A 12,824-nucleotide genomic window follows, 5' to 3' on the forward strand; every position below is an offset into this window, starting at 1 on the left:
TTAGATCTATGTGTCATGTCATGTTTAAAATAACAGCATAGCAAAAGATCTGAAAACGCCACCCAATTAGTATCCTTATAGCTGATTCTTTTTATAATGCAGTTGCATAACTGCCAAGCTTGGCAGTTCATCAGAGGTCCAATTACTTTATTAACATGTAATTCCACAGTAACAAGAATCTATTGAGAGCTACAAAAATCTACTTCTCCAGTTTTTTGTGGTATGCAATCTTTAATCAGCACGTCACGTTATCATAACTGCACATGCAGACTTACATGCATGCCGGGGTGTTCTGTAACTAGGAATTGGTAATTACCTGTGTGAATTTGTCGTTGGCCCACATATTTCCCATGTGGTATTTCAAATTTAGAAACTGTGTCAATATAAGCAGTAAACATGCATGTATACTAATCTCCCTGTAAAGCAAAATTAATGCATGGTGTGATTTTTTAATTCAAATTTATTTTGCGAGCCGTAATCGTCGTGAATGAAAACAGCCCCCTTTTTCCCTTAAAGATTTAATGTGTCACTACTAACTACCGCGCGTTCACCGCATAATGAAGACATGACAGTTATTCAGGTGCAGCTGTATGTGTCGCTGCAGTGTGATTTCACTTTGTCGTTCTTTACTGTTGCTTCTCCTGCGTGTGGACAGCAGCAAAACAGCACAACGACGCTGTGTCAGTTTAAATAATAGCACTCGGAATATCCTTCCGCATAACTGTTCCTCTTGTTAAACAAGGGAAATAATTTTATTAGCAAAAGCCTCAAGATAAGAGGTGAAATTTGAGTTTTGAGCTGAAACTGTGAAATGGCAGTAAAACTAATGATAAGAGTAGCATGCAGCTTCATGCTCCACGGCTCTATCCACGGGCAGGTTGGGAACTGACAGAGACTGATATGGTGAGGTGCAGACACGGCCAGGCTTCTGACAGGAAAGATAATAGCCAATAAAGCAACGCCACTCTGGATGACTGACAGGCTCCAGGGAAGGCCTTGCCTTCCTGCAGCCCTGCTCCATGGAGCGAGCCTCTGCTCAAATATAAACATGATACGTGTACACACATGCACAAAGATAAAAACTAAGGGCGTCTCGATCACGTGACATTCGTGACATTTCATGAACTTTACAAATGATACAATATTAACAATATGAAATATGAACAATACAATACAAAAGGATGAGGGTTATGATCACATCCACTAATTTATATGGAATTTTTAACTATGTGGCAAAGCCAGTTGGACATATTTAAACAGAAGGGGAAATGCATGCAAGACACTTGATTTGACAGATGAATGTTAAGAGGTTTGCATATATTACACATAACCTATATTAATACAAATCATAACTTGACTCAAGGGCCCATTACAGATTAATAAAAATTTATTGCAGTAGCCTTAATATAAATGTATTTGTGTCTTCATCAAATCAAAGGATTTTACTTACAAATAGAAACTTTAATTTTACTTGAAAAGTCACTTACACCCCTCTGGGTCTTGTCCCTCAATACATACAAAAAAATACAAATTATTGAAAGGGTTGTAATTTATTTGTTTAATCCTGAACAGAAAAACACATTTTTATAGTGCAAAGAACATATAAAACACATGTCAGACAGGCAATGAGAACAAATAACTGATAAACCCACACAGATGCAGAGTGATGCAAGTCTATAAAGACACTGCTATGCAGAGCGGTGGAGAATATGAAACCAATGCAATGCTCACTGCCGTCTCTTTCCATTTTGGCTCAGGATGGCAGCTGTCAGGCTGATGCAATAGTCAGCATTCGGGAGACACACTGTCAAAGATCGTTTGATTGTTAAAGGAAATAATACAGACTGCAGATGACTCCATATTATCGTAACACACACTTATAGCCATAAAAAAAAAAAAAAAAAAAAACACCACTGTGCCTCTAGTGTACAGTGATTCAGTCAATATGTGACAGTATAAACCAGATACTAAAAGCACATAACTGAAGAACCAATGACATCATCCAAATGTAAAATCTGGATCTGTGTCTCAATGTTTTTTCATGTCGTTCAGTATTTTGAATACACATTGCACATTTACCCATAGGCATGGCTCAGGTGTTACTAAGGTTTCCACAAGGGTCAATTAGGGTCTAAGTTGAAAATTAGCAAAGGCTAAACTGGGTGGCACATGGACACTATATAGCCAAAAGTATTTGCTCATATGCCTTCACACACATATGAGCTGGAGTGACATCCCATTCTTAATCCATAGGGTTTATTATGATGTTGGCCCAACCTTTGCAGCCATAATGGGTTCAACTCTTCTGGGAAGGTTTTTGACCATCTTCCCGGAAGCGCATTTGTGAGGTCAGACAGAGCCATCAATACAGTAAAGTCATGTTGTATTCACTTTTTCAAAATCAAATAGTGCGTAATTAAATTAAGCTACTCTTACACTCAGTACACAAGACTTCCTCATGAATTTACCCAGGTAACAAGCCTACCTTGAAGGGGAGGCTGTTTCCTGACATTTCCACTCTTAATTGTATAACATTATGGACTCGTACTGGTACTTAGTAATGGGAATGCAGTCATCGCATTTCTCCCTCTCTTCTCTTTGCAAACTCATCCTCAACCCCCACCTCCTCACTCCAGCATTCGCTCCGCACAATTGCCTCAGTTGATGGGATTGGACCTCAGGCGCCTGCCCCCATTCTTCAGACACCCTCCATCCCTTCATCGTTCACTCCCACCATTCACACCATCCCCCGGCTGTCATTCCAAACCTCATCGCTCACTCCATGGAGACTTCACCATCAGGAGCCAATAAGGAGCTTCAGTGGCACACACACGCATGTGTAGAAAAACACATTGAAGGTGACAGTGACTGTTTCAATCAGTAGCTGGAAAGAAGCCTCTGGTCATGTCCAAACTAATGCAGATAAATTAGACAATGAAATTTACCTGTCCAAACATTTTCAGATCCGTTCCCTTTGCACACTATTCACAGTGAAATCCTTCACATTCTTCTGCCTATTCCACTGGAGGCAGCAGCTTCATGTCTTTTCTGCAAGGTTGCTTTCTGCTCTATCTGAAGAGTAGTTATCTGTGGTTCTCAACTGATATCACATTATACACCACGGGAAAACTCATACTTTCACCTTTTAAGCTCTAATAATTAACCACTTTGTGGGCATGAGAGTGTCCTACAGCCTGTAGATCAAGCTGTCATAGGGTGCATATTTCTGAACAGCTGCCTCATTATACATGTAGAAGACACAGCACAACATAGCATGTGTGTGCATCCTCTTAATGTAAGTCCCATATTCCCTCTCCTTTTAGTTCTGTTTTTGCCTTCACTGACTCCTGAGGGGGAAAAATCCATCTCTTTATCTGCTAATGCTCCATTATGTTCAGCATCTAATTTATAACTTTTCCAGTTGCCCTTTAACTTTAGCTTTAATTTATAGCACTGTATTGAATCCTTGCTGTAGTGGGCAGCCTTATTGTGTACATTTATACCTATGGCCTCTTGTGTCTGCATTGCTCTGCCATCCTAAGTGAAACTGAGCTGTTGAGGTTGAGGTAATACATCAACAACACTCACTTTAACTGAAAAGCAGAGAGAGGACTGGGCAAAAAGAAAAAACTGCAGAACTCTTGCTATTTAATAGTGTAATGAGTAAAACAGATACTGTACAATTACAGCCGATTACATTTTTTTTTGTTTTTTGATACAGTTATTATTCTTTTGCTAATCAACATGCTGTGCTAATGCTGTGTTTACCCTCCGTATTGCCAGACAAACCTGTTACAGTTGAGATCAGCGTTGCTGCAGTGGTTAGGTACATTTCTGTTAAGGTGCAGCTCTATATCATTATGCAGTACTATTAATCAATTAGTGTTTGGAAGTGCTACCGAAAAAGTTTGAATGTGTAGTATTAAAATGGGAACTGCTGAATTGTTTTCACATACACTAAGTAAAGGGATGTAATCTGTTCCTAATATAAAAATATTGATTGATCTAGCTACAACTACTTAATGGCATGTGGCTATTTGAGTATGTGAGACCACTAAGCATTGCCCACAGATGCTGCACATTTTATAGTCATCATTTGTAAAGTATGATAATCTGCAGACAGGTTTTCTGTTATTTTCATAACAATAATCGAGAACCAGCATGTCTGACTAATGGAAATTGCATCCTCGTGCTCACAGCATAGGTCCTTGAGGATAAATAACTGAAATAGCCCATGGCACTGAACACTAAACCATTGGACTTTCAGACAACTAAACCATCTAGATACACGCTTTTATTCTAACATGAGTCTCTACAAGAAGTTCACATGGCTTAGTATGTGTGTATATATAAAACAGCCCATAAAGAGAAACACCAGAATCAACTCGAACCTGCTCTCTGTGCAGATTGTGATAATGAAATTGCCAGTCCACTGAGAATAATCATGGTGCTGCTGGTAAAGTGTCATATAATATGGAAGCTGATTGCTCTGCTGCCCTTCCGTGTACAGTACTTTGCCTTCCTACCAATAATGATCCACATGCTCTTGCAGTCAGAATGCTGCATTCTTATAAGTCTGCCTCATTTCTCCCTGCAGCAGTTTCTATTGCATGAAACATTTTGAAGTTGAGAGGCGTTTATTTTATTTATGTATGTTGTAAATATTGCAGTAAAAATGAGCATGTACTACTGTATAAGTAATGATGGTTTTTAAACTCTAAATGAAATGTGTTTTTGCAGCAGGAGATCGTGGATGCTAATTTAAACAGGCCATTCATTGGGGACTTTACTTTTGCGGGAATCATCTTCCGAGTGTGAAAGGTACACTAGAAAGTGTTGGATTTGCAGAGTTATTTGTGTTTTCAGAGAGGATAAAGGACAGAAACGAGAGACGGGGATTTGGTGGTGTTTTATCAGGTGCAGTAATGAAGAATCACAAGCCAGAGGGACACCTCCTCACTGCTAGCCTTAACACATAGTGTCATTTTGTTCCTCGGGAGAGCCATTGGTAGTGTCTCTGTCTCTCCTTCCCTCCATCTGCCACTCTCACTCTCCTGCTCCGGCTCTCTCTGTCTTCCAAACTCTGCTTTCTTCTTTCTTTCTTTTTTTTTTTCCATCTCACTCTCTGCTTCCATCTCTCACATCCTTTTGTCCTAGACTCTTTTGCTTCCGCTGTGTCACTTCTGTTTATGTTTATCTCTTTCTTTGTCTCTCTCTTTGTCAGTCTTCCTTTCTCAATCTGTGCGTGCAGACATCAAAGGCAGTCTCAGACAGGTCGTCTGCCACGGCTTCACAAGGTTACATGAAACACGAGATGAGAAAAGAAGTGTCAGGGTGACAGTTCAGTTTAACCTCTTGGATATGTTGTGTGACATCTTTAAAGCTGTCATGAAGAGGACACTCTCAATGATTTTATTTTTTTTTTAATGTCTAGTTTTTGACTGGAAGATAAATCCATGAAAATCTTACATGCACAGCTTATTCACTGCTAATGTTTGCACTTTTGTATCCTGAATGAATTTAATTATTACAAACAGTACATTTGTAGTAATTGGCCAGTGAAATATTACCATGCAACACATTTTCTACCAAATCTCCCTCCAACATAAGCCTTTCTGACAGTGCTGCGTGCCTTTGAAGAGAGACGTCACCCACGATGCTCCAAATTCATTTGACGTGTGATGGCTCACCATTGAACCTAAAGCCGCACAGTTGACGTTAGCCTTGCACAAGAAATAGCAAACCATATTGTTCAGTTTTAGCTAAATCAGGCTAAATGCTCTGCTTTAACTATTTCCAAATTATGCTGTTTTCACATATTAGGGAAGAAGGTACGTGACTATAACTTTAAATAACTTTTGTCCTCGATGGTACCCCACAAATACTAGTAGCTTATAACACTCCAGACACTCCTCCTCTGAACTGATGCTCATGCTAGTTGCCCACCTTGCTTCCTTGTGAGATTATGGGGTTTCGTGGCTGTACAACTGTAGAATCTCCAGCTCATCAGTATTTTTCCGTAATAATCAAAAAGTCTCAAATTTTAATCCTATCATTAACCTCACCCAGTTTCCCTTTTATATGTTGCAAGTCTTTTTTCCATCATATGATAAAGGGCAGTTTGATATCGCACAGTGATCCTAAGGTGGCTGAAGGTTGTGGACAATTGCTTCATAAGGCCCTTGAGGTCAGACTGGTGAGAATTCAGTGTGTGTGTGACAAGAGGAAGCGGAAGAAAATGGGAGATGGTAATGAAGGAGCTAATTGCTTCCAGTGGATTTTGAAATCGAACCCCAGCCCCCAGTGCATACACCAGGCATCACACAAATGGAATATTGATGACTAAGGCGAAAATAAGGAAAAACGACCCCGCTATGTGATCAATGTGAAAGCCACAGATCTGTGCAGAACATGTCTCAACAGGCAATACATTTCCTCTGGTTTTTATAGATCCGTATGCACTTACTGCAAGCTTTCTATTGCTGAAATGCACAAATATTACATATCAGTTTGCGCTTTCTATTATTCAGAGTAACAGTGCTGTATTGATGCCCTTTTTACAGCTCTACTGCAACTTTGTTATTACATCATTGTAGTTAATGCTGTAAGATACTGTAGTATCATAGAATGGTAATCTTTGATTTAGAAATTAGGGTCAAAGTGTAATTTATGTAAATGATTGCTTTGGGTTTGAAGTAAAATAAGGATTTATTCATCACAATAAGGATTTATTTATAATAATATTATTTATTATGAATCTTTTTTATTTACTAAAGTAATTTCAGTACATTTGTAAAACTTGACCTGATGCATTGTTATTCTTACATACTACACTTATATAATAATACTGATTCTGATCAGGATCAAATGTCAGATAAATCGATACATCTAAGGAAATATTCAGTACTAAAGCCTCGAGCCATGCCTCATTTCTTTATATATCACTAGGAAAATGGAAAATAGTTGCAGTTTATTAAAACATGCACAAACATAAATGTAAATACAACATATATGGCAAAAACTGAATTTGTGCAATTCTAATATTTGGTGTGACCACCTTTATTCATCAGCACAGCCTGATCGCTCTGAGGCAGCTTTCTTGTCATGTCTTTAGTAGTCTCAGGAATCGTTCTCCAGGCTTCTTGAATGACATTCAAAGCTCTTCTTTGGCTGTTGGCTGCCTTTTGTTCCATTCTGATTGTTCCATCCGTTATGATGATCCCACGCTGGTTCTGGGGAGGCCAATCCATGACTGATAGTGATTTCCCATCCAGATATGCTTTTACTGCTAAACCCTCTTTTACAGAACAGGTACAACCAAACAGCCTCATTGAATTGTGTCAGACTGTTGTGCAGTTTGAGCAGCATTCCTCAGACAGTCAACCTAATTAAAGTGTGCTGTATAGAAGAGGGACGTTGCCATGACAATCACCTTTACCTTAGGTCAGGGGAGAGCAGACCAGATCAGGTGTCTGGAGCTGATCTGAAGGATAACACTGGTGTATGTCTACAAAGAAAGCTTGCACACAGAGGAACTTTCTCTGTACATTTTAGTGATATGCAGATCACGTGTCCTTTGGTTGAATACATTCGATGCTGAATATACAGTATAAATGTTGCTTAATATTCAAGTGAGAACAACTTCAAGGATAATTGATTAGGAAAAGTGAAAGATGCAGCAATTTATGAGCTTCAATCAGTTGGGAAAAATTCAACCTTCTAACCATGTTTGCCTCTCAGTTTGCCGTACAAGAGGCCTTGAGGCAAGATGTGACAGAAGGCTCACTCTCAGTGTAGCTACATTCTTTTTACAGGATATAGAGTGAAACACTTTTTACTGGCTCTCTCTGATAGGCTATACTAGCGTTAATGTTCAATAAAGCCATCCGGAGCGACTAGGCTCCCATTTTACTGTCGTAGATGTAAAAAATCAATATTTTATTAATAATCTGAAAATACTTTGCAAAAATTGCACCCCTTTTTGGGGGAGCTGATGCCGCTGTCTGTTTTTCTTCAGTTACAGTATTACAACACTATCATTTTGCTTTTGATGCCCAACACAGTATAGAGCTTTTGTGAAGAACAATATTACATGAATACACAATCAGTCGAGCTTCTCCGTGCTGTCATTGCTGGTATAATTTCTTAGATGAGATGCATAAAATCAGTAGAGATGGGGGGGCTTTTTGATCCTCTAACGTATATTCTTTTAGCTCTCTATGTTGTGCTGTCTCAGTGGTAATAATGGGTTTCTATTTATTCCCCTGGCACATGGATGAGGGCTTTCACAGTTCCTTTGTTTCCTCCCATACCATTTCCTCTTGTCTCTGCAGTGTGCAGACATGAGTTTGATGCCAAGGGGAGAATTTCCCCACGAATCAGCGCCCCATCATCCCACAGCCTCCCTCCACTTTTTCATTTGTTTCTATCTCAATATTGTCATTCTCATCATTCCCTCCTTTCTGCCAGCTCCACAGCACTGCTCCCTCATGTTTACATATTGCCTGATCCAAAACAACAAAACTGAAGCTTGCAGCTCTCGTGTGCTCCATCGCTCCCTTTTTCCTTTCTCGGCTTTCTTCTTTCACTTTTGTCCATCTCGACTTGTCTGTGAATACACAAGGGAAACCGCAGGACACCGAAGAAATGAAATGACACGTTGAAATGTCTTTGTTGGCAGGCAATATTGTAGTTATTGTCACAGCGGTGCCATAGCAGTTAGTAGGTTTGGTTCATGTTGTTCTTGAGGTTGAAATTTCTGAAAGGTGACACCTTGAACGGTGCAATTCTTCAGGAGGAATTATGTATTCAGTGCAGGTCGGTGTTGCCAACTTAACACATAACTGATAGAGAGCGCATCTCTATTAGATTCACCCAGACCTAAGCTGACCATGCAGCAAAGAAAGCAACATTGGGAAATTTTAAAACATCTTCCCTTTCCCTTCAGCCCATTATTTATTTATTTATTTATTTTTGCTCTCTGACTCTTCAATCCTTGAGACCCCCCCACCCCCACCCCCTTTGCTTTCTGTCTCACCTTACTCTTGGCGTCGATCTAAAAAATGGGCTCAGGAAGTCACTTTGCAACAGCGGAGTGATATAAAACTGTAAAATCAGACTAAGTTTGATTTATGCACACCATTAGTGGGGAATAGTGTTCCATCATAAGTAGCCTGTCTGTCTGGAGGCTGTGTGCGAAACCTAAACCCACGGTCGTACGGATAGGATTTTATGATCTCAACTGAATGATGGGATTATCATAGCTGTGATTATGGTGAGAAGTGTATTTTGTGTGTGTGTGCTTGCTTGATGGAACCTTTTTCTGCAGCATACACCAGTTCCCATATTTACTGAGAGTGACTCATGATGGATGAAGGAAACAACACACATGCTTGTTTCATGTTTAGAAGACTCTGTAACAAAATGGGAGAATGGCTGTGGTAATGACTGGCTGTGGTCTTGTGGAAGACGCGATGAATCATAGCACGGCACTGCAGCGGGAGGCTCAGCAGCTAGATGTGAACGCAGAGTCTCGGTGTCTGTCACAAGAAGATACACAATGCCTAAAAGTAACATTTCGCTTTTCTTTTCTCTTCAGCGAGGGAAGAGAATGTGGCCACTTTCCGCGGCTCGGAGTACTTCTGCTATGACCTGTCACAGAACCCCATCCAGAGCAGCAGCGATGAGATCACGCTGTCCTTCAAGACCTGGCAGCGCAACGGCCTCCTCCTCCACACGGGGAAATCCGCAGATTATGTCAACCTGGCACTGAAAGATGGGGCAGTCTCTCTCGTCATCAATCTGGGTTCTGGCGCTTTTGAGGCCATCGTCGAGCCGGTCAATGGAAAATTCAATGACAACAGCTGGCACGACATCAAAGTGACACGCAACCTGAGACAGGTAATCGGGGGTAACGGTGATGGACGGAGTTTGGAGACAGTTTCTTTTATTTATTTATTTGCTTTAGACAAGCTGCTTCTGAGAGCTTTGAGAGGGAGCTGGCATTAAGAATGTCACTTTGTTCTGATTGGTTGTCATTCCATTGCTACAGTTCAGAAACATTATTAAGACAAATGTCATTATACTTTTGGTTGTCTTTACAGTGTTTATTTATTTTTTTATTTCATTGTTTAATTTCTATCTTCCTCTGTAACTAGGCTATAAAAACATGGAAAAGCAGTTCCGCAGCATGTGAATGATAGTTTACTCTAAGTGCTATTTTTCTCTCTCCTGTTTTGTGGGATATTGAACTTGAGCTCCCTGTGTCCTCAAATTAAAGTTATCTGATATTTCTATTTTGCTTCACATTCCTCTAAGCTGACACTTCTATCAGGCGCCGTCACTATCGCCTTGCTTTCGGAAACTGTTTGTATGCTTGTGTCGAGTACAGACTTTCACTTTAAAGCCAGACGAGTGTTTGCCTTTGAGCCGTCCATTAGCACTGTATTTATAGACGATCATCAGGCTTTTTAAAGACAGTGATACATCTGTATGGCATAAACAGACTTTGTAATGTGTCATATACTATTTCCTATTATCGTATAGTAATTTATAATTAGCTTATATTTCTGTTAAGTGCATGCATCAGCGCTGTCTACAGGCAGCTGTATAAAGCGTGTAATAGCGAAAGTAGTACTAGCTGCCCGTGTGCGTTCGTCCATTGTCTTGGTCGACCTTTAGTTTGTCGGGAAGGTGAGACAGCTTTTAGTGTTGCTCCCAGAGTAGCAGAACAAGTAAGTGGTGATTTTCTGACCCTCCCTGACAGTAAGCTTTTGTCCCACAGGTTAGTAAATAGTTGTTGCTGAGAATCCCAACAGGAAAACCCACAGTTTAGAGGTTATAAACTAAGAGCCGAGGTCTGCTGGCCTGCTTTCTTTCTTTCTTTCTTTCTTTCTTTCTTTCTTTCTTTCTTTCTTTCTTTCTTTCTTTCTTTCTTTCTTTCTTTCTTTCTTTCTTTCTTTCTTTCTACAGATCTGTCTTTCTATCATTTTCTTTCTTCTTTGAGAGGCACAATTTGTTAGACTACAGGTGAAAAAAACACTGCAAGATTTGTTGGGATTTAAGCCATCCTACACAAATTTTTATCTGAAAGTCCTTTCTGTAGTCCTCTTTGATGTTTTCTTGTAGGACTCTGACACTGAAAATTTGGCTAGGATGGCGTGATGCGCTCGACCTCTGGCAAATCATGTAGTGTTTATTCACTGTAACACTAACTCATCCATGATATAAGTCATTTTTACTACTAACCAATATCTAACCAACTAATGTACTAACATCCTAATTCTTCATCATTGCTTTTGGTTTTTCTTTTCTGTCCATCCTTATTAACAACCTTTTTTGTTCACTATTCTTTTGATTTCCTTTCTTCCCCTTTTTCTGGAAAGCAATCAGGCATTGGACACGCTATGGTAAACAAACTACATTGTCTGGTAGATATCATTCTTATTGTCTTTTTTTTGGGTTTGCCGTGTGTCCCCTCCCCCTCTCTTCTTTTATTCGTTCTCTTTGAGTTCCATCCTAGACACTCTTATCAAAAAATGAGGAGATGGGTTTGTATTACCAGGCAATTCTTTCTTCGCTTCTTCTCAATTTCCTCCCTGACCTGCCAACAACCTCCTTCTTTACCCCACAATCCCCATCCTGTTTTTTTTTTTCACGTTGGCTTTTACTTTTTTCTCTTTGTTTCCTCCACATTACTGCAGATTTCCAACAAATAAAAATAATTGACTTCTTTGCCTTTGTCAGGGCAACTTACTTTTTATTTTATTTTTTTCCGCACAAAAAGTCCCCATTTTTTGTGAGGACTGTCGTCCAGAACTGACAGAAGCTTACCACAATCCCAAAGATGGTGACCTCGACAACGAGCCCTAAAAGAGAAACTATCAAATAATGGCAACCCTTGACCTTCATTGCGGGAGCTCTGACAGTTGTTTCCAACACACAATGGCGCATGGCATGCCCACACCTCATTGACTTATCACCATTCAAAGTCATATAACCTCACCTGTGCCACCCAGAATAACCACTAACACTCTAATTCATTCACTCACCTTCCACCTATCACCTTATCACTCACTTTGCCCTCCCTGTGTGTGTTTTTGTAGCATGCTGGTGAAAGTGACATTTGTGTATTTTGACTAACTCTGATCACCCTTACCCCTGGGCCCATATGTATAACATATCCAAGAATAAGCAAACTGATCTGGGATTATTGTTCTGGTGTAGTGACAATGACACTATGAACCATGACACCTGAGTTAAACCTGATCAAAGATCAGCATGAGCTATTCTGAGAGTGTATATGAATATGGGCTCTGGTCTTGATTGTGCATGAGCGCTGCAACCTGTGTGATTTGCTCCAGCTTTGTATGGCACCATTGATCCACTTACTCCCTTACATGTCCAGTTAAGTGTGTTTAATTTGCCTTCTAACAGTGATGACCTTGGTTTGCACACTGATGTGGTGTGAAAAGCCTCCCTTTGTTTTGCATGTGCGTGGATATATACATGTAGTTGTCTGCAAGAGAGGGGAGAATGTGCAGACTGTGGGTGTGAGAACAAATGCGTGGAACGAGTGAGGACGTGCGTGTACAGGTCTGTGTGTTTGAGTGCAGTCATATAGTGTACTGTAAATGTCTGTGTCTGCAGTTACAGATAAATCCCGAAACCTAAGACAAGTGCAATCAATTTGTCCTTGGTTTGAACATTGTACTAACCCTCCCCCCAACCTGAAGTTTCAGAACCAAACCTAGAATCCATTCTCTTACTCCCATCAAAGATAAAGAAAATATGCCCCTGCCATATTTTCTTTACCTGTCCTGTGA

At 40.1% G+C, this 12,824-nt stretch overlaps 1 protein-coding gene across 2 annotated transcripts in view; it reads left to right on the top strand.

Annotated features, from left to right (window-relative positions):
* Positions 1–12,824, top strand: part of nrxn3b (neurexin 3b) — a 310,461-nt gene that overhangs the window by 63,350 nt on the left and 234,287 nt on the right. For both annotated transcript variants that reach the window (XM_030720979.1, XM_030720980.1), the window contains one exon: positions 9,599–9,900. In XM_030720979.1, the coding sequence (XP_030576839.1) occupies positions 9,599–9,900 (302 nt within the window). The remainder of the gene's footprint in view (positions 1–9,598; positions 9,901–12,824) is intronic.

Source organism: Archocentrus centrarchus, chromosome 24 (genome assembly GCF_007364275.1).
Source record: "Archocentrus centrarchus isolate MPI-CPG fArcCen1 chromosome 24, fArcCen1, whole genome shotgun sequence".
Taxonomy (NCBI): domain Eukaryota; kingdom Metazoa; phylum Chordata; class Actinopteri; order Cichliformes; family Cichlidae; genus Archocentrus; species Archocentrus centrarchus.